At 48.1% G+C, this 27,257-nt stretch overlaps 1 protein-coding gene across 14 annotated transcripts in view; it reads right to left on the bottom strand.

The window, feature by feature from the left end:
* TENM4 (teneurin transmembrane protein 4) overlaps nt 1-27,257 on the bottom strand; it is a 972,743-nt gene that overhangs the window by 374,218 nt on the left and 571,268 nt on the right. For all 14 annotated transcript variants that reach the window (XM_074335694.1, XM_074335699.1, XM_019726370.2 and 11 more), the window contains one exon: nt 2,980-3,267. In XM_074335694.1, the coding sequence (XP_074191795.1) occupies nt 2,980-3,267 (288 nt within the window). The remainder of the gene's footprint in view (nt 1-2,979; nt 3,268-27,257) is intronic.

Genomic DNA, 27,257 nt, shown 5'->3' with positions numbered 1-27,257 from the left:
TAGATTATATAAATGCTTAACCACTGTGCTGTACACCTGAAACTAATAGAAAGTAATATTGAATGCCAACTGTAATTAAATATATAAATGATCACAGGATGTAAAGTACAGCATGGGGAATATAGTCAATGGTATTGTAATAGCCATGTACAACGTCAGAGGGGGGTAGTAGACTTGTGAGGGTTATCACTTTGTGAGGGGTGTTAATGTCTTCTCCTCATGTCGTTTTGGGCACCTGAAACTAATAAATAAAATAAATAAATAAAAATTGAATGGAGGGCCTTGGGTCTCCTCTACCAGGCTGGGGGTGGGATCTATAGGGGGGTTGCCAGCCAGGACGTTAAGACATGAACTAGTTCCATACTGCTTGGTAAATAACTGATATCCAAGCCTCTGCTCTGCCGACTCCAGCCCCTTCCCTCTGCTCCCCACCCCCACGTCTCCCTATGACGCAGTTTCTAAATGATTAACGCCCACAGGGGTGTCTGGGCTCTATTCAGTGGCCAGGCCGATGTTCTGACAGGTCAGGGTCTGGGCCACACCAGATGTTAAATATTCTGAATACTGGTCTTATGTGCCATAGTCCAGCCTGCCCTCCTCTTTTGCTTCCTCTGAAGTGGAAGAGAACTCCAAATTGGAGTCCAAATCTCCTCAGTCTGCTTCCCCCGCTCTGTGCACCCCACTCTTCCTGTGTGCCTCATGTGCCTTCCTCTGATCTCCTTTCCTCACCCCTGCTCTGCTGGGCCAGCCTTCTCAAGGGACACCAGTCACACATTATGAAGAAGCACTGCTACATTAAGTGTAAATCAAATTTATTTGCAATAAACAGCCCTGGCGTCATTGATTTCCATATGGCTTGCCCTGCATACCCTTTTAAGTAGCCAGACTCAGTGTCAATATGAGTGAGCTGAGACATCCCAGGATTGGAGAAATGCAAGGCGAGGGCTGACTCTAAGGGCTCAGTGATTCCATTGAGCAAGCCTGACCCCTCTGGTGTGTGAGTTTAGAAGATTTACTTCACCAAATGTGAGAAGTCCTTCTGTTTGCTTTACGTCTTTTTGGCCTCTTTCCTGAGGAACCCCGGATACAGACTGACATCCTACCCCATTCAACATCTAGCTGTGCAGTCTTGGGCTGGTGACCTCACCTGGGCCTGTGTGCTTGTCTTTAAATTGGGTGATAATCTATGACCTACTACCCTCACTGGATATTTGAGGATCCAGGGAGGTAATGGGAGTGAGAGTACTTTGTAAACTGCAATGCTCACACCTGCCTATGAGACGAGAATGCTTCTTGTTTATTATTTACAAAGACCAGAAAGGGCTCCTTTTGCAGTCTCACGTGCTAGAGTGGCATCCAGGCCAAGCTGGGCCTGGCAGGGCTCACTAAGTTCTATCAAGCATGGGCAGGACAAAGCTGGAAGAACGCTTTGATACCATTTTGTCCCTTTCCCTCACTGAGACCCAGAGATGACAATAAGTAGGCAGAATTTATGAAGCATCTGCTCTGTGCCAGGCACTGTGTCAAGTGCTTTATTTAGAGTCCTCACTAATTCTGACCCCCCTCCTATTAGGGGCGACAAGTTATCCCATTGCCCAGGGTTAGAAGCTGAGGGTAGTAACAATGGCAGAATGAGAATTCAAATCCAGATCTGTCTGATGCCAGAGTCTGAGCTCTTCCCCACAATCTGGGAAAGGGTGGAAGACCCCTCATCTTTCAAGCCTGAGAGGCAGCCTTACGAACAAGTCAGCCTTCATGTGTACCAGGCCTGTGGGGGAGGTTACAGGGCTGTCAGGCTACCTGGCTATTTATGTGTGTGACCAGCTCCTCTGACCTCTGTGATCTTGGGCAAATGATTCAGTTTGGGGATGCTGTTAGGATTAAATAACAATTAAAAAAAAAAGGTATATAAATTACACAGCGCAGTGGCTGGCTAACCCTGTCTGTGGAAGGGAAGTGGGCAGGGCAAAATCAGGGAGGGCTGCTCGAACTGTCAGGGGTTGGTAGGGGCCTACCAGGCATCAGAGACGGCTGAAGGCTCTGCAGGCAGACAAACAAGAATCACAGAGGCACTAGGGTAGCGAATATACATCATGGCAGGAGTGGTAATAATGAGCAGTCCAGCGGGGCTGGAGCATACGTGGTGGGGTTTGGAGAGGCAAGGCATAAAATAGTTGGGAAAGACAAATCAACATGGGGAAAGCCCTGTGAAGCCAGGTTAAGGAGCTCAGGTTAAGGGCAATAGGGAGTCATTTCCAACTTCACTCCACTGCAGTGCAGAGAATGGTCCATAGGGGGCAGCACTGGGTGAAGAAGGGTTGGCAACTCTACCAGAGAGAAGACAGTGGCCTGAACTCGGACAGTGGCAGAGGGGATGGAGCAGAGAGATGAATCTGAAATGTATTCTGGAGTAGGAGGGGTAGGCTTTGGTGACTACTGTGTGTAGGAAACGAAGGAGTGGGACTCAGGTGCCAGGATAGTCCCCAAATTACTAAGTTCGTAGGTCTCTCTCAGAAGCATCTTCCTCTCAAGGTCAGGACAGAGTTTGACACAAAAAGGTGCTAAGATATGTTTGTTGAATAAATAAATATATTAAGAAATAACAAAACTAATAACTAAGACTTAATTAATCCTTCTTGGTGTTGTCAAATTTACTACGTACACATGCCAACTCATTAGTTCTCCTAACAGTTCAGTGCAGTAGGGAGACCACTCATGCCCCCCTAACAGGTGAGGGGTGAGCCTTAGAGGAGCGCCTGAGGCCCTGCACTAGCCCCCAGGCCGTCTGACACCGAGCCCAGCTCCTAACCACCTCATTATGCCAACCTAGTGGGTGACTGTGAAAATTATTAATAATTAGCTAAGAATAAACTACAGGGCAGGCTTTGACCAGATCCCAGTGCCCAAATGGCAGAGACCTGGTGTTGACCCTGCGCCCTCGCTCCCTGTCCTGCGCCCCTCGCCCCGGCCCGCCCTCACCTGTGCGGCAGAACTCCTCGGCCTCCTGTGGCACCATATCCTTAACGCGGCTGCTGTAAGCCAGGCGCGCGTCCTGGTCATAGGCCTTCAGGGTCTCGCTGGAGCTATAGGACTTCTGCGGGGCCTTGCCCTCCTCACTGTCCGCGGACGAGCTGGTGTAGCGGCGCTCGGCATCGCGGCGCCGGGTCAGCGAGCGGTATGGCTTCCTCTCCTTCACGTCCATGGCCTCCGGCCCACTGTCCTCCACATCCACGAACAGGGTCCTCGCCGCACTCAGGGCCGAGTGGTCTGGAGCCACGGAAACCAAAGGAAGGCCATGAGCTCGGGCACCAGGAGGCAAAGACAATACTCTCCCATCCTAGACCTGGATTCAGCCTGCAATGCTGTGGAGAAGGGCCTCAGGCTCGGAGAGAGGAGGGCACGGCGCCAAGGCCCACAGTGGTAAGACTGTAAGACGCACGGGGGACTTGCCCCCAGAGGCTCTGATGATGAAGCCTGCCTCTTCCTGCTCTTCCGCCTTTCCACCATGAAAAGGACTCAGCCTCGCCTCTAGTGAGGGTTGTCAAGGTAGCTAACAAGGGCCAGAGGGCACTGGTTTTCCTAATCCTCCTAGACAGGAATCAGGTGTTTGTTCCAATCACGTTCCCAGCTGGGACAGGGCCTGACACAGAACATGGGCTCTTTAAACAATTTGTGAAATGAATGACTAAATGCAGACACTGGGGTAAGTAAGCACTCTGCATATATTATCTCATTAAATCATCACAAGTACAGAGATGTTATAACTGTCTCCAACTATTTTTTGGGAAATGAGCCAAGGTATAAACAACCAATCCATAATTATCACCACCAGAGAATTAAATAACGACTTGCTTATTGTTTGTTTTCTCCCACTAATATACAAGCGCCATGAGACCAGGGGCTTTACCTGTTTTGCTCATTCCTGATCTATAACACCTAGAGCAGAACGTGACACATTTATTTAATTAACTGGCCAACCAATCGCCATTTGACAGTTGAGATAACTGAGGTTCGGAACCTCCTTCAAGGTCACTTAGGTGGTAATAACAAAGCCAGAATCTGAGCCCAGGCCTGATTGACTCTAACGCCCGAGGTTTTCCTATTTTATTATGCCCCTTTGAGTCTCCTCCCTCCCACTCTCTCACACAGAAGTGTTTTTCTAGCTAGGCTGGCCCTGACTGCCATACCATTCAGACGCCTCCCTCACCTCCAGAATCACCATCTCATCAGTGGCACCATCAGCACCTGGGGAAGCCATAGCGCCTGCCCCATATGTCTGGGTGTTGCCAGGGTGTCTGATTGATGGGAAGATCCTAATCGCCCCGTCTCCTCTTTTCCCCATCTTGACCCTTTTTCCCTAGACTGACACCCAGGATTTTTCAAAGCTGTTACAGCACCCTCTTTCTCCTTCCAATTGCCTTCCTTTGGCTGTGGGGTAGCAAACATAGCCCCGTAGAAGAGCCAGGAGGTCGGCACAGATGTAGGATGTCCTGCACAAGGTATGAGAACGCTTATGTTTCTTGACACGTACAACCTTCTCAGTTCTTTCTTTCATTGTTCCACTTCTCAGAGTATTGTGGGTATACGAAACATTCCACTACGTAACTGTCCTCTTAGAGAGAAACCACAGAGAGAGCATGGTGATCCACAGTGCCGCCATGCATTGCATTGCAGGGGGTGAGGCCTCTCCATGAGGGCAATGGCCACTGAGTGCCGGCCCGTGCTGTGATGCAGGGGTGCAGGGCACCTTGTAAATGAAGACTCGCTGAACATTTGAACTTAGATGTAAAATGTATGATTTTGAAATGCTCTCCATTATCATTTTTAAACATTTCAAAATACTTTGCAAGCCACACAAAACACACCCATGGGTCATGGGTCTGAGGGCTTGCGTTTTCCAAGTTCTGCCTTTGATCATGGACATCAGAAGCATCCCTTTGGCCTGAAGATGCTCTCTTCCCTCCCGAGACCCCAACGACCCTCCAAGGCAGGTTTTATCTTGGCTCCAAATGCAAACTCTTTCTGTCTCGTTAAGGAGCTATCCAGACCCACTCATACGGGTCCATATGTCCTAACCTGGAAGGCTGCATTGCTTTGCGCAGCCAGGGGATGGCTGAGGTTACCACTTAGTCTTGGGACTTATCATGGGTTCTAAGTGTCTACTGTAGACTTTCCTCTACATGTTCTCCATGGTTTACAGAGTGTGAAGGTCTGTGATTTAGTTGGTGCCTCATAACAGCCATGAAGCATATAAGACAATGATTTTCACCCCCATTTTACACATGGGGCAACAGTGACCCAGAGCCATACAGCCTCCTGCCCAAGGCCACATGGTGAGTTAGTGGCAAAGCCAGCATTACTGCACAGACTGCCTTAGGGTTGTAACTAGGGCCAATCAAGATGGGTAGGTCACACTTTTTGGGACCCGATTCTCAAAATACCCCTAAAAACTAGAGCTGGGACATGGGTATGAACTAGGATACACAGAAATCAAATCATCTGACTGAAACCCAAAGCCAGGGCTCTGAGCTCTGGCCTCTTGACACTGATTGACAAGATGACAGCCCTCTGGGTGCCTGAGGGGAGGGCCACAGGGAAGACGGTGATGGTGCCTTCTGCTCCAGGGTCTGTACGCTTTTTGACTGCAACCCATAGTTTGGAAAACATCCCACATTGTGACCTGATATACGGATTTATGTACATGAACGTGTGTGTTTATATGTATACAATGGAAACAAGAATTCACACCACCAAAGTTACTGTACAATAAGCATGGCACTCTGATATTTCCTATTTTATTCTCTTTCACTTTTTTCCAAAAGGCTGATGATAACTCCCAAAATTGCTATCATGACCCACTACGGGCTTTTGACCCGAAGCATTGTTTTGGTCTAATTTGGATGAGTGCTTATGGTGACTGCTGCCTCGCTTCTGTGACCCCTGACCCTTTGCCTCCAATTCATCCTCCTGAGTGACAATAATGATGGTGATAATAATAATAAGCATAAGCACTCAAGTAATATTAGCCATTCTTAATATGAGTCACTGATAATAATAATTGTGTTAATAATAGCCAATATATTATTATTAGTAGTAGCTAATACTTATTGAGTACTTTTACTAACATGTGTGGTAACATTTTAATCCTCACTTCACCAACAATATAGGCACTATGAATGTCTGCAAAATACAGATGAGAAATTGTGAAGTGCAGTATGCGGCCCAAGGTGACACAGCTTGCGAGTGGTGGAGCCACAGTGCTGACCCAGGCGGTTGAACTTGGCACATGGATATAACCGCTAGGTGGTATTGCATTTATAGCCAGATGGATTTCCTAAGCCCAGATCATTCTACTGCCCTGCTTATGGCCCCCTAGCAGCCCTGCAGAGACTTCAGGATGAATTCCAGTTTCTTGGTCAAAACACTGTTCTCCATCTGGCCTGTCTCACTTCCACCTCACTGAGCCCCTTTCCTGGACACGAATTCTGTGGCCGCTCCACCTTCGTGCATATTGTTCCATTACAGAACATGCACCTAACTAGGTGGTCTATTTTCCTGTCTGCCTCACCTCTTGACTGCAGTTACTCGAGGGCAGGCGTGGCATCCACGGAACTCATGAAACGTCTGCTAGGTGAATGGATGAATACACTTTATTTCTTCTTACCAATCATAAGTAACATAAAATATTGGTAGGGCAATTTAGGTAAATATGTATTAGGTACATCTAAGATTGAACTTAAAGACTGAATTAAAGGTGTTACTTAGATGCATTCTTTTTAAATTTTAAAGGCAGTCCCTGGTTTGGAGTGTATATGTTCCCGCCTTAGCAGCTGTGTGACCTAGGACATGTAATTTAATCACTCTGTTTCCTCACCTGTAAAATAGTACCAATCTCTTGGGGTTGTTCTGAGGATTAAAAGAGTTAATACATGTCCATGGTACATATGGTCCCTGATACATGATGGATGCTGAATATATGTTAGCCAAAAACAAAAAACAAACCCACATTTTATTTTTAAAAGGCACACTCTATGAGTCTCTAACTGGATGTCAGTTACAATGGGAGAAGGAACATCCCCCCAGAAACAGCTTAATAAGGCTGAGGTACATTGGAGGCTGTTAAATTGGTAGATGACTGTCTTAGCAGTGTGTGCTTATTGACCAAAAACACTGGCCTCAAGGCAAAGGCTCAAAAACTACAAATTATTAGGAGCACAGTCCCCAAACTTGGCTTCCTTGTCACAAAGCAGAGGCAGGGAGAACATTTGCCTTGCTCTTATTTCGTTCTTTTTTTCCATCTTAGGCTTAATATAGTAATTCAGTAAATATTTACTTTATTTGAACAGATGGGAGGTCATGGTTCACACTCAACTTGGCATTTAATAGAGAAAGAAGGGGTTGGGATGAAAGAAGTGACAGTGGAGAAAAGCTCCCCTTGGAGCAAGGGCCTGCAGTACAGTGATGCTGAAACCCTGGCTGGGGAAGGGTGTCTAGCTCAGACCCTGGGACTCCCATCCATGGGTGGGGGGGCTGAAGCACCGGAACCCATTTATGTTTAAACATGGCAGTCCCCTCTTACCCTGTGAACCAGTGGTTTCTAAATCCTTTAATCCTACCCTTCCTAATTCTCCCTCTACTTCCTGTGCCTGCAGAACAACCTGACCCCCATCTCACTTCTCCCAGACACACACCCTCTATTTCTGTCCCACAGAGCTGCCTGCCATTGCTCAGATACCCTCCATCTTTAGTATCACTGAGCCTCTGCAGATGTTGTTTGCTGAGGTCCCCCTACAGGAGGCACCTGAAGGAGATGGGGGGGGGGGGCAGGAGGATGTAGGAGAGAAGTCAGAGTGCAGCTTCCCTGCCCTCTCCCTGTGCTGTGGTCCTTCGTCCACTCCATCTCCTACCAGATGTTCCCTCTTCTAGGCCTCCAGCTCTTACTGGGCGCTGTGAACATCCTTCCTGCCTTCACCTGTCCAGGTCCACGGGTGTCCTAGTTTCCTGCTGCTGACAGACTCTGGGTGTCTCACCATCCTGGCTGGCTCCCTTTACCTGCCCACACCCGTGTCTCTTCATTAAAGTCAGTGCATTGAAACCATCTGGGGTGAATTCTGTTTCCTGTGGAGATCCTGACCTATGATGCAACTTCGCCTCTTCCTCTCTGGTTCACGTTCAGTAATCATTATCATCATCATCAAACTAATAACACTACCAGCTACTACTCAGTCAGCGTTTACCATAGGCCACGCCCTGGGGGACGTGCTTTAATTAGATGATCTCATTTAGTCCTCACCAGTCCTAGTCTGTGGATTGGTCCCATTTTACTGAAGAAGAACCTAGAGCTTAGAGAAGTTGAATAACTGGCTTAAAACCACATAGTCGGGAAGTGAATCAAGAGCTGGATCTACCCATCTCCAAATCTTCCTTCCCACAACTCCCTGCCATGCGATAGAATGAGATCCAGGGTAGGAGCTGGCCCAGCCCCAGCCCCCTCCTGGGTGTATGGCCCTGGGCAAGTCCCTTACTCTAGGAAGCTGGGTTTATTAGACGCTTTGCAAACTGCAATGTACTTTATACCCAGAGGCAGAAGGGATTGGACAATTATTGTACCAATGTTATCATCATCATCATTATTTTTCTTTTGTTATTTCTAACCAACAAATCATGTAACTGCTTTAAATATAGACTCAATCAAGCCGCTGAGTGTATTCTGGGAAGCCAAGCAGCAAACACACACCTGGAGAGGTCATTTCAGGCCTTGCGTTAAGTATGGAGGGTCTGACTGTGTGGCTCTAGGTTTACGACCAAGAGAAAAGGTGTCTGGCACAGAAGACGCATGTGAGATGTATGACACCCTGGCCTGCTCTCCAGGCCTGGCTTGCTGAAACTCTTCTCCAGGTGAAACCTGAGCGCCACGAAGATGCCTTTGGAGAGGAGTTCATTTCCACAACCTGTCACAGGCCAGTCTTGTGCTGGGCACGGGCGCCTGGGCCCTGGGGACAAGCAGGACATGCGTCCCTCAGGGACAGCACACCGTCTCTCTGGGGTGTCAGCCACAGGGAGCAACGATGACTGCTTGGACAAAGCATGAAACTGCAGTTTTATAGTTTCTCCTTATGCTGACGTGGGGGTTATTTTTGGTCTGTCTACGGGGAAGGAGTGTGGGCCCTGGTAACAGAAGGGAAGAAACAGGTATGCATCACGCACTGTGCTCAGCGCTCTGCCCCCCCACCAGAACCCTGGTATTTCTTGCTTTATAGAGCAGGCCAAATGACCCAGTTGATTAAGGTTACACAGCTGGTAAGTGACAGCACTGGGACCTGAACCTAATGGCTCTAAAACCCACATTTTGGGGTTTTTAACATTTCTTTTACATGGAGCTGGTCTCAGATGGATCTGGAAGGTTTGAACAGGTACGTGAATGAGGGGTGGCCTGGAAGACACATGGTGGCGATGGTGACTAGGGTATCATTTCAGATAGGAAAAGAGGCAGTAACGATAAAACAACCACTGTTAATCGAATACCTACTCATGTGCCGTGAACTTTCTATAGATTATTTCTAATCCCTACAACAACTATGTCGTTAAATATTTTCCTCTTATTTTAGAGTTTCTCTTGTTTTACAAATGAGATCACAAACTCAGAGAGGTGAAGTGACTTGCTCTCGATCACATGTCAGAGTCTGGATTTGAATCAGAAGAACACGTTTCAACCTGAAGAAAGTTGTTGCACAGCTACACTCATAGGTTAATTCATTTGGTAAATAATTGCAAAGGACCTTTTCTGTCTTAAGGGATGTGGGAGCTACATGGGGTAACACACTGAGGCTCCCCTGTTCCCTTCCTGCGTCCCCTTCTCCAGCCTCCCCTCCTTCCCACAACACTGTGTCCTGCTAAAGTCTCATGTGAGGCCTCAGTGGACAAGACAAATGAGCTTGCTACTCCTTGGAGCATCAGAAAGATAGTGGGTGAGTCAAACAGGGAGAGAGGCAGGAGAAGGGCACCACAGGCCCCTCACCCAGGCCCCGGGGGCCAAAGGTGGAGAGATAATCAGGGACCACCGCCCAGAGAAAGTGACATCTAAACCACAACCAATGGATGTTAAGTCAAAGCAAGCCAGGCCGGACAGTTTTGAGGTAAGGAGAGGAAAGAAGTCTAGCTCTGTATCTTCCCAATTTCTCTGACCTACAGTAAAAAACACATTTATTGCAGTCCTGTACACACATAAATCTATAAATTTCTAACTAAAACAAAAATTTCACAAACTGCCTAACCTTTCCTCAAGAGTGAAATCTGATATTTTCTATTTTTTTCTAGTCTACAAAAATAGAATTATGGCTAGGTTGCCAACCTACAGTTTGAAACAGTTGTCTAGGTCACAGCATGGATGAAAGTCAGAGGTGTGAGAGAACCCAGGAACAGTCAGAAGCTCAGTTATTCATGGAGTCCAGAAATCAGGGAGGGAAACATAAAGCTTGAGAGATGAGAAGTGAGCAGCTGAGCAGGAAAAAAAAAAAAAAAGGAATTTCCATGAACAATTATAATGAGGGGAGACAGTAACATGCAAACATGCATGTGGTAGAAAGCCTAGATTTGGAGATCCCCGGGGGAAGTGTGTCCTGCAGCTGGTTTTCAGGGGCCCTGATGCATGGGAACCAGGAGCTGGCCTGAAAGAATGGCAAGGGTCATTCTTGGGACTCGGTGAGAGAAGGGAAGATGGAGAAGCAAAGCTTTTGATGTGCGGGGAGAAACTCACAAAGTAAACTTGGGCCCTTCATGAGGGCTCCAGTAATATTAATGAGGGGCAGGGGCCTGGAGCATTTGCAGGAAGACTTCATCAGAGGTATAGGCTGCTGAGGCACCTCTTGGGGAAACACGCTGTTACCACCCTGGCTGGGTTTCCTCACAACCTCAGAAACAGCCAGGGACGAACCAGGAAATTGACTGAATTCCTACTGGTCTAAAGTTTTATAAGTTTTCCTTAACATAACCACGCGGTGATATTTTTAGTTCTTTGTGTGTCAAAAAGGACCCATAAATATTTCAGAGCTAAAAAGTGTTCTATAAAATATAAGCCCTGGGCAGCTCTCTCTCTCTCTCTCTCTCTCTCTCTCTCTCTCTCGCAAGTCATCATACATTTTTACTTTCCTTAGTCCTTCAAAGTTTGGTCTTGCAAGTCCTTTGTTTTAGACTCCAGTGTGATATGAAGGTGAATGCCCTGGGTAGAAAGAGCACCCCTTCTGTTCCAGGCACTGCGTTGGGCTGTGTGCAAACCAGACAGAATAGGCATCGTTATACTCACTATACAGATTTGAAAACTGAGGCTCAGAGTAGCAAAGTGACACTCAAATTCACACAACATGCCGAGGTGGAATCTGGGAGATCTAGTTCTTAAGTCTGTCTTCCCTGTGGTAGCACCCAGAGCACATTTCTCTGGCCCATCACTTTAGGGAATTCCTTGCCTTTTAAAACAGTGAGACAGTGATAAAAAATAATGGTGGCTAATGGCAAGGTCTTTACATACATTACCTCATTTAATTCTCACCACATCCCTAAGCATCCTCGTTTGAGAAAGGCCAGGATTTAGAGAGGGTAAATACCTGCCCAGAGGGCCACAGTAAGGAAGTGGCACAGCCTGGGTCTGTATGACCCCACGGCTCAAGCTTTTAATCAGAACCTATATTGCTTCCCACCCATTGCTTCCCATCCCTTATTCTAATTTGCTTAAACGTTCTATGTGTTCTTTTACTTTGTTTTTTAGCAGTATTAATTGCTCTGATGCACCCAGTTAGCACCTGACCTGGGCTTCCGGGAGGAATGCTTTTACAGCTGCTTCTCAGAGTGTGCCCTGCATAGAAAGACAGCGCTGTGGGCCAGGCGTAGGGCTTGCTTGGGCACATGGTAGAGTGTGGCCAAGTGCCCAGCCTGGCTGTGGGGACTTCCCTAATCAGCGGCTGGCAGACAGGTGACAGATGGTACTGCTTGCTGCCCACAGGAGCCACCTTTCCCTTCTGTTGGAGGGCTTGTCACAGGCCAGGTACTGAAGAGCAGGCGGCTGCTGTATGGGTCCCACTCCTCTGACCTCGAGCTGGGAGAGCTTCCATCAGAGCGGCCCCGGCCCCTCAAACGGGTGACCGTGCACAGGGCCAGGGTCATAGTAGCCCCTCAAGCAAAAGGAGGTGGTACGAGGGCTGTGTTTCCCAGATTCCTCCATCTACATTCTTCCCCTCCCAAAGCTATTTACCAGCCACTGATTCCCCTTTACAAATGGTGGCATCTTAGCCTCAGAAAATATGTTATTATCTCAGGATTCAAAGTCTCATCAAAGGTCAGCTGGGTCGTGCCCAATCGGATGTTTGAACCCCTTTGGCCCTATACCCAATTGGTCACACCACCTCCAAAGCTGGGGACTTTACTACCTCCAGGGATAGCTCTGCCGGTGCTTCCTGCTATAGAGCCGAAGGCTGCCTCCTTTAGCTTCCTTCCATAGGCCTCAGCTCTATGCCTTGGGATCTCAGACAGTAAGTCCACTGCCTGTGCCCGGGCAATAGCCTTCCTAAACTAACGATGGGTCAGCCTGTGTGTCCTTGAGTCTCCTCATCAGGAGACTGAACATCACTCCTATAATTTTTAAGCCCTATAATTTTAAGGTCTCAATGACCTTTCCATGGTTTTATCCATCCTCACTACCTCTTTCCATTTAGTGAGGCTTTGTAAGATCCAGAGTGAGATTTGGGGATAAGAGTTGGACCAGACGCAGTCAGAAGGACAGACACATCTACAGGTGATTCCAGCACAGTGAACACAAAAAAGCAACTGACACAGACAGTCTGGGGGGCAGAGAGGGGACTCCAGCTGGGGTGGGGTGGGCAGCAGAGGCTGCCTGAAGCTGCGGTTGAAAGCCTGAGCAGGAGTTAACCAGGAGACAGGGAGACGAGAGTGCCCACACTTGTCTGCATGCCTCTCGCATGGGGTTGGCTGATCTCATGCGAGAATCACTTGGAACCTCTTGGTTTAGTCAAAATATCCTCCATGCACCTCTCTCTCCAGCCGTCGACACAGTATTCCCACGGGGCAGCTCAACCCCATGTGGCTTTCTTGGAAGCACACCCCCAGGGCCTCTGGTGGAGCTGGCTACCTGCTGGGACTGAGTTTCTTCAGGAACAACTTGCAACATGGTCTTTTCTGTAGTTCAGCCCCAACTGAAGGGGACTTGTTTCCTTCTCCCCAGAAACGCATTCAAGGGTCAAGCGTGAAACGCAGGCTATGGGAGTGTCAATTCTCTGCCAAAAGTGAGCCAGGGCCCCACACAGATTTCTGATTTTCTATGGGCTTATTCAGGGACCACATTATGAGATCATCAGAAGAAGGGGAGAGATAGTCGGGCTGATTAATGGCACATCCCCTGCTGTGTCCAAGGCTTAACCTGTAGTTACCTGGGGCTCCTGCATTAGGCCTCCACTCTATGAGGGGTAAAGGGTGAGAAGGGAGATCCAGAGGGAAAACCCGTGCCACAGGAGCAGACATTAGTTTCAGGCTTCTAGAAATGGTGAGACTCTGTTTTAGCACTCACTCCCTCGGTCTCACACGAGCCCCCCAGATTGTGAAGGTAGCAATTGCCTGTGCCCTTGCTGAGCTGCTCGAGGCTCTGTGTTTCCAGAGAGGGGGGACCTGAGGCTTGGGAGGCTGTGACTTGCTGACGGCCACATCCAACAAGCACAGAACCAAGAGCCCTGGGCTTCATGGTGTTTCCTTTCATGGCCTGTTTTCTCCTCTGCAACATGAGGTGGCGTGAGGGGGTCATAGGTACTCCATGCCTGAGGACTGCCTTTATGTTCCCAAACACACACACACACACACACACACACACACACACACACACACACATTGGAATTCAAAGTACTTTCAAGGACCAGGAATTCTGTATGGTGCAATGCTGCAAAGCCCCTCGGGGAGGCGCCAAGAGGGGTCCTTACAGCAGACAAAGCTTGTTAGTGATGGCGTCCCAGAAAGGGATGTCCAGGAGGAAAGCCAGGGAGGGAGCCAGGACTTTGGCAGACTTTCACTTACATCTCTGTGTACTCAAGCCTCAAAGAGGTGGAGGAAAAGGCTCATAATGATGGGAAAACCCTAACTGCCTGAAGCGGCCGCCATTTCCAATAATTAAAGGCAGACTTAATAGATATTAGGGCCCTCTTTCCAGTAGCTGGGTGGTCAGGCGATTTTTATTTTAATAATTAGCTGCTGTAAGTCACACAGAACCGGAGACAGATAAAGGCAGGGCCAGTCTCTCATGGGGCTAATTGTGCCCAGGGTTCTACACGCCTAATCAAGCCTTGCACTGCTCCCGTCTCTTTCATCCAAAGCCTCAAAGGACTTTGCCATCAGTAATTAAGTCTCATAAGTGCCGTAAAGAAAACGATTCTCCTTGGCAGTCTGAGTGAAGAAGAGGCTGCTGGGGTGGAGATGGGGCAGGCAGCCACGCGGCTAGCCCCCAAGATGGGGAACAGAGAGAGCGGAGCTGGCGCCAGCCCCCGAGACTGGGTCTGCTGAGGCCTTTGGCCTCTGTGCATCATACCTTTAGAAAGACAACTGCAGGCCTAGTAGCTTTGGTGGCCACTTCCTGTGGAGTCTAGTTCAACCTGCCCCAAACTAGAAATAGTCTGGAGAGACACCCAAAAAGTCTTTCTAAATTTCTCAGCCTAGATGGACTCTTTGTAGACACGCCAATTCAGACAGGTCATTCAAATACCACTGTCTCAGATTCTTAGAGTTAGAAGGGAACCTAAAGGATACAGTCGCTGAAGCCCCCATGGACACTTGGATTCCTTCTGAGTTCTGCACCGACACCAGCCAGCCTCTGCTTGGTCTCCGATGACAACCCTCTTACTCCTACCACATGCCATCCTCGAAGGTTAGCCTTAGACAGTTCCTTGTGACTGAGCTTGAATTTGCCTTCCTCCTGGCCCTGACTCTGCTTTAGAACCTCACAAACACATCAAATTCCTCCTCTGCAGACCAAGAGCTCTCTTCCCTTGGCAACAAGAAACAGTGGAGCAGTGTTAACAAAAACAAAAGAACACAAAACCCCACAAGCTGTACATCAAACACACAGATGAAACAGGAAAAATCAATGAATTGGACCTCACCAAAATTCAAACTTGTGCTCTGTGAAAGAATCTGTGAAGCGGATGCAAAGACAAGCTACAGAGTGGGAGAAAATATTGGCCAACCTACATCCAACCTATATGAGCCTTTTCCTCCAGAAGGTCTAGCATCTAGAATATATAAAGAACTCTTAAAATGTTACAGTAAAAAAAGCCCCAAAATTCCAATTAGAAAATGGCCAAAAGATATAAACAGATATTTCACTATAGAGGATTTACAGATGGCAAATAAGCACAGGAAAAGCAGCATGGATCATCGGGGAAATGCAAATGAAAACCACAATGAAGGGAATACAAATGAAAACCAGACTATCGCCGCACACCTATCACAATGGCTAAAATGAAAACAAAAAGTGGTAACTAAATGTTTGCAAGGAGGCAGAGAAACTGGATCACTCATACATTTCTAGTAGGGATATAAAATAGTATACAGCCCCTCTGGAAAAGAGTTTCACAGTTTCTTATAAAATTAAACATGCAATTACTGTACAACCTAGCAACTGCCCTCTTGGCATTTATCCCTCAGAAATGAAAATTTATGTTCACACACAAGCCTGTACAATGTTCATAGAAGCCTTATTCATAATAGTTAAAAACTGGGAACAGTCCAGATACCCTTCAACAGGTGAATGGTTAAATAAATGATGGACTACCAAGGAATACTACTCAGTGATAAAATGAAATGAATGAATACTAATGAATCTCTAGGGAATTATGCTGAGTGAAAAAAAGCCAATCGCAAAAGATTACACAGTATATGATTCCATTTACATAACATGTTTGAAATGACAACATTTTAAATGGAGAACAGGTTAATAGTTGCTAGGGGCAGAGTTGGGAGGGGGTGGGTGTGACTATCAAAGGGCAGCGTGGGGGCACTTGTAATGAAGGAAATGGTTACTATCCTGACTAGGTACACTAAGCTACAGGTGATAGTATATAAGTAAACACACACACACACACACACACACACACACACACACACTCCAATAAGTACAAGTAAAACTGGGGATATCTGAATAAAAATGATTGGAGTTTATCAGTGTTCCTATCCTGGCTGTAAGCTGTAATCTGCTCTTTTACTGCAGTTTTGCAAAATGTTACTAATGGGGAAAAATGGGTAAAAGGTACCCATTTTTCACAACTGCATGTGAAGTACAATAATCTCAATAAAAGTCTCAATTAAAAAATAGGCTTTTTGAGTCAGGCAGAGTTGGGTTTGGCTCTTGAACCTACTATGTACTTCCTGTGCAGCTTTGGACAAATAATCTCAGTTTCCTCACCTGTAAAATGGGGATAGTATCCACCCCCATTTTTCAGGGTTGTCTTGAGGTTTAAACGAGGCAATTGATGGAAATGTTTAACTCTATGCTCGACACATAAATAAGGACTTAATAAACAATAGGGGTAAATGTTGTATTATTATCCAGGATGAATATTTCTCCCTAATTCAGTTCCCACCTAATTCAGTCCCCTCCTAATTCAGTTCCCACCCACCAAGCCTCCATCCAGTCATCCTTCTCTGAAAACGTTCTTTTTGGTCAATGTCACTCTTTAAAACACCAATGTCACTCTTTGAAAAAAAACGAAGCATTTGATGACAGTCTCATTATCAGACATTGCTGTGGCATCTTATGATTTCTGGCTATGAGGCCACACTTCACATGCTGTTTTGACCAATTGCTTGCCACCTACTTCCTAGGTAATGTCTCTATTTCCCCGAAGACGTAGCAAGCAGCAGATACTCATCTTCACCTAGCAATGTTTAAGCATCTACTATGTGCAGGAACTAGTACTAATAGAACCACCAGCAGAGCGTCCCATTTCTGGTACAAAAATCCTCTAGCCAGCTCTGGAAGTTAGGGATGGTGGTAGGTTACTATATTAATGACACCTCCCTGTACGTGCACTGTTGTATAGTCTCCCACACTGACACATGCCTTGCACTGGCCAAGGGGCAAAGGGAGCGTTAGCAAACATGAATCGGAGGCAGGAGAAAACCTTGAATATGTGAGCTTGCCTTCTCTTGCTGTTTTTGGAAAACATCCATCACGTCAAGAGGACCAAGCTGGCCAGATTTTTGCAGCAGACACAGCTGAGTCAACCAGCTCCCGACAGATTGCAGCAACGTGAGTCCATTAGCTGAACCTAGCTCCACCCAGCCCAAATCAATGAGCCTCGGAAACAGGAACCAATAAATGGTCATTTTAAGCCACTATACCCTTACACTGATAAGTTACATAGAAAGGGTTAACTGATACAGGCATTATTATAATTTCCATGTCATAGACAAGGAAACTGAGGCTCAGATCACTAAAGTACCTTAAAAAATAAGAGGACATGTTATGAGGATAATAAGGGTATTGCCTAATGTTTAAACGGTACTACAGAGCGTATACATTTCTTCCAAATTATTGTGCATTTTAATCCACTATCCTTACCTCTCTTTTGGGGAACTCATCAAATTTATATTTATATTTATATTTAAGTAGTTGGTTAATTATATGAGCTAAGCTCTGTGGAGGTGGGGGTCATTTTCATTTTGTTTCGGCATCGAATCTCCAGCCTCGAGCCTTGCAAATAGTAGACACTTAAAAAGTAATGACTAACTGAATAAATAAACAAACATCTCTGAGTTGTTGTGTCATGCTCCTATATTAGATAGACACTGGTGTTCAGAGAGGTAAAGGGCCTTGTTTCACAGTCACACAGCTAACAAGAGGCAGGGCTTAAATGCAGCCCAGGTCTTTTGACTCCTAAGTGCACAGGTCTGCCTGAAATTCTCTGTGCATCCCCAGGGGAGACAGACAAGGAAATGAATAACTGCCCCACAGTTAAAAAGGAATGTTGTTGGATGAATTCCACATGTTTAGGAATGCCAGTCTCCGTGCTAAGAGGATTCCAGTCAAACCAAGCTCCCGGCTGGGAGCAGAAATGTGCCGCAGTGTGAACCCCAGGGCTTGGGATCAGAGATGTCTGTTACCACAGATTCCACGTGGACTTGTACCATCCAGCCCCAAATCCTCATGGCATGCCCCCAATCAAACACACCACCACCAAGCAAACACAGGAACGCGGAGCAGCTCTGCCCTCGGCCCTGGGCCAGGCAGGCCTCGTGCTCCGTAGCGAGGGACCAGCAGATGTTAGCATTAAGCTCTGCACTCGCCCGTTCCAGCTGCCCTCTTCCCTTCGCTCCGTCCTTCCCTGCTGCTTGCTACACAGAGGTGACATTCTCAGAATGCCCTTAACCACTCTGGCCGCTGGAACTCCAGACTCCAGCTGAGAAGGCTGTTTGCCCTCCCAGCAGCCAGGAGGATCAGAATGGACGCACTGTTTCCCTGTAACAGCCAGGCTGCCCGAGCACCAGGCTGGGCTCATATGGAGGCTCGGGGAACACAGCTGCCTCTTGGTCTTCCAGAGGGGCCCCGAGCCTGTCTTCTCCATGGGGAAGCTCTGGCCCTTGGCCCTCTGCTGGCTAATATTACACCCAGGTCACTGTAGTCTGACTTCCCAGGCCAGACTCTCACTTTGTTCTCTTGATAGTAGTCCTAAATCTGTTTTCATGAAGAAACTCTGCCTGTCACGCCATTAATTCTGCTTTTTTGGGGGTTGTTAACCTCAGTTGTTAACTGTACCAGGCTTTGAGGCTACTCTGGCCAGGAGAGGAAGTGGAGTGGGGCTGCTTGCTCCTTTGCAGGGCTGAACCCCAGAGGGGTTACGATATCCAGGGCCCAGCCTGGCCTCTGCTAGCTAGCCACAACCCAGGTTTGTCTAGTACAGCGTTTCTAACGTAAAGCCTCTTCACGTTTCCAAAATCACCCTAATGCTGAGAGACAGGCGGTGTGCAGGTAGGTCATCACCACCTCCAGCTTACAGATGAGGACGTCACCCGGGAAATAGAAAGTAGGTGCATAGCAGCGAACTCTACAGCCAAACATCTGGGGTTCAAATTCTAGCTCTGCCACTGCCTAGCTGTGGCCCTAGGCATGTTATTTAACCTCTCCACGCCTCCTTTCTAAAATGGAGATAACAACTGTACCTAACAGATAGGGTGGTTGGGGAGACTCACTGAGTTAATATGTGCAAAGTACTTAAAACAGGCTTAGCACGTGGCTGCCATTATTATTATTATTATTATTATTATTATTATCGTTATTATTATAAGGTAGTTTATTCTGGCCCAGATGCAGTTCTGGGTTTCTACACCCCACTCATACCACTGCATTAAGACATGAATATTCTTGTTTGATATTATTTATTCATTCATTTAGTCACTGAGCAAATATTTACTAGGGGTCTGCTATGTGCCCAGATCTGTGCTAGACACAAGGTGGCAAAGGTTTGGTTCTTTTTCCAGAAAAACAGAAAAGACACTTACTTTGGAACAGGTTTGTTCCACTGTGAATCTCAGCCCTGCATTTACTATGTATGAGCCAGGGGAAGGTGTTCTGGGCCTCACTTTCCTCATCTGTAAGATCCCTGCCATCCTACCTCTCCAGGGACCCACAAGGTCGTCTGGGGGCCTGCGGAGGGAACATGTGATGGAGGCTTCTCAGATCAGAGCCCCAGCCCTTCTCCAGTTCTGGCCAGTGGGGGAGGAGAGGAGAGCAGTCCCTGAGTCTGTGACCTATGCAACGGTCAGTCACTGTGCAGGCTGCTACTTTCTGGGAAACCTGAAGCCTCTTCAAAGAGAAGGTTTTAATTGGCTTAGGCTCTGTGCCTTCTCCAAGGCAGGATCACAAGCAGAGATTAGCCCCCAGGAGGGCCAGACCCCACAGAGGCCAGAAAGCTGGAAGGCCCCCACCCCCTATCTGCCTGACCCTCCTGAGTTATCTGCCCTTCAGCCTGATGCGGGTGGGAATGGCGTGGAAGGAGCCTGCTCCCTTTTTCTTCTCTTCCCATCCTACGAGTGCAAGAGAAGGGTGTTTCATCAGAGCCTCGAGCTAAGAAGCAAATGGAAAAAGGCCTACAGGATAATTTTTTAGCACGATCTAGAAAAAGTCTGGGTTTAAAATTCACAGTCTATGGCAAGCACTTGAATTTCCCTTCCCAGAGGGAGAGGCCCTGGGTCGCACTGAGGAAACATAACGCCAACAGCCTTTCCTGGACCTGGCACTTTACAGTTTACACAGCACTGCCAATCACACTAACCCTCTCCTGCCCTGAGAAGTAGGCTTTCTATCCTCATTACTACAGGGAAGTGTGGCAGGCAGGCAGGCAGGAGTCTGCAGCTCGGGCTCAGGAGAGCTGACCTTGAGACCTGGCTTTGCAATGCTAGGCAAATAATAATATACAAATGACGGATACAAATGGTGGCTGTCATTTTACTAGGCACTGGGTATGTGCATAATGATACTTTTTTGGCTAACTTGTTGCTATTTTATATAAACTGAGGCTCAGAGGGGGCAAGGATTTGCCTTGTCACACAGCTTTTTAAGGGAACTGAGCCCATGTGGAGGCTCCATTTCTCGAGCTAAAGCACGGAGGTGAAGAAGATCAGTTACATTCAGAGGATGGCGTGTCACAGGAGCAGGTGGATGCGGCTTTGAAACCGTGAAGCATTATGCAAATATTTCTTATTCTTGTTAAGGAAATTAAGGCTCCAAGAAGTGATGCGATGTGTCCAAGGTCATCCAGCCGGCGAAGAGCAGAGCTGGGACTTGATCCCAATGTTCTGATGCCTAATGTCCCTTCCACTAGGCCACAGCTGCTGTCTGAATACCTGTTCGTGCAGGACCAGGGCTGCAAGTCTGCAGGAGCACTCAGGTTGATAATGTTTAAATACTCGACTATTTGAAAAATACAACAACAAGCAGTTGAGAATAAATGCCAAACCTCTAACTGGTTAGGAACACCGCCTGGGGGCACAGAGATTTGTCAGCGGAACTGATGTTTCCTGTTTAAATACAATGAGCAGACACTCGTGCACGAGAAAGGCGGGCTGTGAGCTGGCAACGCCACGTGTGAAATGGACTGCACGGGTTAGAAAGCAACACTTACATCCAGTAACTCACTCGTTCTGTAGCACATCCCTCTGAAGGCAGAGCGTATTATTCTTATTTTATTGAGAAGCTGAGGCCCTGAGAAGCTCAGGACTTACCCAAGTTTACATAGTCAATAAGCGCCTAAGCTGGGATTGGAACCCAGAACTGTTTAACTATAAAAGCTCAACTCCATCCCATGCCCATCTCTGCTGCCCAACATTCTTTGCTGCTTGGGAGGGGTGAGATCAAGTGCCTGGGGTTCTGGGAACTCAATCTCTTCCCTTGGGAGGTGCTGGCTCACCTGTACACCTCTGCCTTTTATCTTTCCTTAAGTCCCTCGTTTGACCAGGTCCATGGGCTGGGCATGGGGATTCTGAGATGGGCTTCCTTCACGGTCCTGAAGGGACTGCACTGTCTCATGGGGGAAACAGCCAGAAACTGATAACCCTCATCTAAGATCCTACAGAAAGATTGCTTCACCCAGCCTGGTGCTAGGGGAAGAGTCAGGCTGGATTCTTGGGGCACCGGATGCCGTTGAGAGTCTGGAAGAGGCAGTGGTTATATGCCAGTCATGGGAGAGGGGAGACGGGGAGGAGGAGGGTGTCATGTACTAGGCCCCCCCATCTCTGCATCAACCAGGCTCTTAATTGTTTTTTATCGGAATCAACTCCTCCTCCTCCTTAGGATTTCATTTCAGCAATCAGATCCTTGGCCCAAAACAATTTAGAAAACAATTGCCTTAAGACCTATTCTCAATGTGTTGGCCTGAAGGGGTGGTTTATATAATATTGGCGTAGGCTGGGATAAATTGACTCATCCATTCTTCCCATTTTCTTATTTAAAAAGTCTGTCATAAATGGCTAGTTTATTCCTATACACATATCTACTGATTATCTGTTATGAGCCGGACACCATCCTAGGTGTTGGAGATATGGAAAAAAATAAATCTCTCACGTGGTCTGCATTCTTCTACCCTGCTGAAGCTTCTTCACAGGTTTCGGGGAGATTTTTCTAAGAAGCAAATCTGACTATCATCACATCGCTGTTCACAACATTTCAATGGCTCCTTATTGCCTGAAGCCTCGCTACTCAAAGCGGGGCTTTGAGCCACTGACTAGTGGCATCAACCTTATCTGGAGCTTATTGGAATCTGAATCTCAGGCTGCAGCTCAGACCTACTTATTCAGAATCTGCAATTAGATCCCATGTGGTTCCTATGACATCGGGACCTGAGAAGCACGGGGCTGGAGAATATCAACACGGCCCCTTCACATCCTGATTATCGGTTGTTACCTGTCCCGTCTCATCTCCACCCTCGTTTCTCAGTGCCAGTCTGTCCTGCCTGCCTGTCCTCTCCCGCTCCCAAGCCTTTGCTTATATGGGGCCCTTGACCTAGAATGTCTTTCCTCCCTGGCTGCCAGCTACAATTCCTTCCCTTCTTGGGGGTCAGACATTCATCCAGGAGTTTCCTCAGGTCGCTTCTCCCCTCCTACCTGCCACCTGACTCCATGACTTCTCCAGCCAGCCCACTGTCTGCTTATCAGTCTGCTAGAGAGCTCAGTGCTCTGGGATTTGTGTCTGTCATGTAGGTGGGTGTCTGTCTCCTTCAAAAGATGATGAGCCCTGGAGGCAAAGGACACATCTTTTCCTTCTTTACACCCATCCATCCACCCCGCTCCCTGTGCTGCCAGACACCAGGGATGCAGACAGGATTCAGAGCCTGCCTTGAGGAGCATCCTGCCTGGTGGGGTGGACTGGTTTTCAAAGTAACGAGTGCAAGTACATGCTCTGGACACAGGCTGGACAGAACAAATGGGACGTTTGCTGAGCTGAACCGTTTTCCAGGTTGATGGAACCAGGAAGCTTGGCTCTGGGGAAATGGTCACTGGCTCCCCCTCCCCATCTCTCTTTCCTAACAGACCTTTTCATTGACCCCTGAGGGAGCGCTCCTGACTTCGGACAGAGTTCTCCTTCGAGGGCTGAGCCACGTGTGAACCCAGCTCCCCTCACCATTTCCTGGCCAGAGGGGCTCCCTCTGCTTGGCCTCTGTCTTCTCACATGGCCTAGCATGGGCGTTAGGAAATGACATGCTGACAGCCAGCCAGGCCTGGAAAGGATGGTGCTTCCGCATTTTGAAGGAAGAGTAAGTAGTAGGAGGCCCACTCCAATTACTCCCATCCCATGCACCAGGGATCAGTTAATAAATTAATTAAAGTCCTCAATGACAAGCATGAGGCCTAATTAATTAATTAAAGCAATGTATTCATTAATTTGTCTGTGAAACATTTACTGAACACCTACTTTGTGCCCGGCCATTGAGCTAGATATCTGGGATACATAGATAAGTGACTTCTGGTCCCCACCCTCAGCTGAGGTCAGATTCTTCACTCACTGGAAGCAGCTTGAGAGTCCAGAGAACTGGCATCTACTGCTCACTGACCAAGTAAGCACTGTACCACTTAGAGCCTCATTTTCCTCATCTGTAATGTGGGGATTACAATCCTTTCACTGCCTCACAACCTCGAGAGGCTCAAACAGAATCACAAATCAAAAGTGCTTGGTAAACTGTGAAGCACTTGACTAATTATGCAATGGTTACCAAGGCCGGCACTCTTAGTGGTCCGTCCCAGAGACATATTCTGGCCCTTTTTCCAGCCTAACTGAAGCCCAATGTTGTTTGGAAAATTAACGTGCTCAGCCCCAGGCAACAAGTCATCATTTGGCTATGGTGCTCAGATGAGCCCGTTTTCTCTTTGCCAGATGCTCCATTTCCCAGCCTTCCTTGCAACTAATAGTGACCATGTGACCCAGTTCTGGCCAATAAGATGAAAAAGGAAGTCCACTGGCAGAGGGAGCTTTGGGGAGGAGAGTAGGTGATGCCACTCCTCTTCTCTATTCTAGCCTTAAACGTGGCAGGATTCTGGTGGCCCTGTTGGGGCCATGAGGTGTTAGATATGAAGACTAAAAATTACCTTGGAAGGAGGTGGAGTGGATCCACTCTCCGTTCCCACTTCCCCCACTCCTGAGGCACCCACTCCACTCAAGGCCTCATCCTCTCTCTCTTGCATGGTGGCTATAAGCCTCTAACCAGATCCTGTCTAACAGAAAACGCTGAGGGTCAAGCTGCTGAGATGGAAAAGTAGGGGGAGATGCTGGTCCTGGAATTAGTTATGGTCCCAGGTGGAAAGTCCTTGGAGGAAAAAAGAGGGAGGCCCACAAATAGTGGGAATAGCTTAGAGGTCAGGGAAAGTGAGGCGAGGGGTTGGGACTGTACCCTCTTGTCTCTCTCAGAGGAGCACATTTCATCTGCACAACTGCCCCAAAGACAGGGGTTATGCCTTCTCCTCTCAGAGCCTCCAGAGCGCTCAACTCAATAAACACCAAATAATCACAATGCATATGCGTGTGTCGGCTGAATGAGGTACATTTCTTGCCTCATTTATAGTAGTTCTACCAACAGCCTCTATTTTATAGATGAAGAAACTGGAAGTGCAGAGAGGAGACATGACGTACCCAAGGTCACATGACTTGAGTCAGGCCTATACTGTCCAATATGGCAGCCGCCAGCCACCTGTGGTCAGTTAAATTTAAATTTCCAACGAAAATAAATGAACTTCAGTTCCTCAGGCACACTAACCACACTGAAAAAGCACAAAAGCCGCCTGTAGACAGTGGCTCCTATACCAGGCAGTGCAGACGTAGAATATTTTCATCATGGCAGAAAATTCTATGGGACAGCCCTGGGCCAGGAGTTTGGAACAATCAGAGAATAACTCACAGATCCTTGCCTGGAGAGCATAGGCCTGCACAGTGACCTAAGCATGGGGTCTGGAGCCAGAAGGTCTGGGTGTTTAGATTGAGGGAGGAGAAAGGAGGGGACAGAACATTTTCTAAGTGCCAACGACGTGCCACCACTGTGCAGTATGCCTTCCATCTGCTAGCTCATGCATCCCTCACACCAACGCTACACCAGTGACATTTATTAATTTCGTGGGACAGATGAAGAAAGTGAAGCTCACGAATGTGAAAAGACCCGTCCAAAACCACATACCTAGGACCTGTGGATTTGGGGTATGAGTCGAGATCTGACTCCAAACCCAGACCCGCCTACCATGCCTCTCTCCGCCAGAGTGCCAGGTTCAACTCTTTTCTGAAGGGACTCTGAAGGGAAGAGATTAATCTTGTCAGCAAGGAGGGCCAAATTCCAATAGGGGTGGAGAACATTGCCTGCACAGGCCCACAGAGAAGTGGCGCTCTCTCCAGGGTAGCTCTGACTGTTCCCAGCCTGGGAGGCTGGGTCATAGGGCATACTCATTCTTTCCTGGGCCTCCCCTCCCAGGCTGGGCTGTTGCTGTCAGGAAGCTCTGTAAATCAGGCCCCAGTCAGCCCTGGAGACTCCAGACCAGGGGGGAGGAACGCCTGCTGCAAGAAGCTCAGGATGCTCAGGCCCTCCCAGGGAGCTTGCAGAAGCTTCAAAGGCCTGATTTACGAGGCTGCCAGTGGCTCCAGGCTGTCCCAGATCAGTGCCTGCACAAGCTGTGCCTAAGGGTGGGTCAAAGGATCTGAGGCCAGACCCAACTTGGGGCCAGATCTGTTCTTTCTCCTCCGCAAGATGGCTAGGAGTCCGCGGTGCTTGGCAGGACTTGTGTCTATCTCTACGCTCTTGGATCAGCCTGGGCATATCTGGCCCTGCCTGATAGGGAATGGAGTGAGGGGGTGAAGAAGCAGGGCCAGGCCACTCTTGGAAACGGGGTCCAGTCTGCAGTCAGAAATGTCTACCGCAGAAGCAGTCCTATAACCCTTTGGGGAGCTAGAACCCTCCGCTTTTTGTAGGAGGAAGTGGAAGCTCAAAGAGGGCATGTGATGTGCCCAGGTGTTGAGCAGTAGGACAGGATTCGAACCCAGGTCTGACACGAAAACCGCTTCTGGCACTCTGCTCCTTCTGCAGAACCCCACACTCAGCAAGTCTTTCTTCACCAACAGCGAGAAAACCTGCAACTTATATCTGTAATAAAAAGTAGACATTCCTTTACACCCTTCCGAGCTCTTCCATGAGCCTCAGTGAGTGATGGGAGGAGACTATTACTCATCCTTGGGAAGTTTATAACCCGAGATGAGCTGCCAACACCCGGGCCTGTAGCCTGCCAGGAGAGCCATGGGCCTGGTGACCTCTGGAGGTCTCTTCTAGCTTGAGGCTCCTACAGTGATGAGACTGGTCTTCCTACGGGGTGCAAACTTCCCACTGCTCACCAAAGCCGTAAGTTTCCCAGGTATCAGGAATCATAGTTCTAGCTGCCATTTAAAGATACTGTCCTCGGAGGTTCCAGGATACCCAGTTATCACAATTGCTTCTAACCCTCTGCCTCCCACCCCACGCTCCCGTTGCAGCATCTAGCCTCTAAGAACAGGCCAGCCTGCGTTAACCCAGGGAGAGTCCATGATGTATGGTTCGATCGCCATCTTTTTTCTCTGACCAATGGTGACTCACTTCAGGGCAACGATGCACACAGTCGAGGTTACATGTGTGGATTTTGGAGAGTCAGAGACGAGGTCTGGATCCCAGAGCTGCTTCTTATCAGCTGTGTGACTTTCCACAAGTAAATTAACCTTTCTGGGTCCGTTTCCTATTCTGCAAAATGGTACTGCCTACCTACCTCAGGGACCCACTGTGACGAGTTTCATCCCTGACAAGCAGCTACCACCACACTGGCTCATGGTAAGAGGGCCACAAACATTCATTGTCACCACTGCCCTGTTTCCTTGGTGTGCAGCAATGGGCTGACACTAAGTCCACAGTCAATGAGCAGACGGCTACGGACTCAAAAAGGAGATGGAAAGAGATGACGACTTGCCAAAGTGTTGGGGCTGCTCTCACAGGGGGTGGACTTCCAGACGGAGTTCATCAACATGCACAGTCCGTCCAATAACTCAGAACTCAGACCCCTAGGGGTTCCCCTCCACCCACTGCAGTTTTGGTCTCCTTCCCTACAAGGCCCACCCAAACCAGGAAAGTGCCAATTCTCCCCTTCCCTTGATGTGCCTCAGACCTCCCCCATGCTGTTTCTTCAGGACAGAAAAGCAGCTGTCTGGAAGGTACCCAGGGCGG

The sequence above is a fragment of the Rhinolophus sinicus genome, linkage group LG06 (assembly GCF_036562045.2).
Source record: "Rhinolophus sinicus isolate RSC01 linkage group LG06, ASM3656204v1, whole genome shotgun sequence".
Taxonomy (NCBI): Eukaryota; Metazoa; Chordata; class Mammalia; order Chiroptera; family Rhinolophidae; genus Rhinolophus; species Rhinolophus sinicus.
The sequence above is the reverse complement of the archived record's forward strand: the minus strand, read 5'-3'. Positions and strand labels throughout refer to the sequence as shown.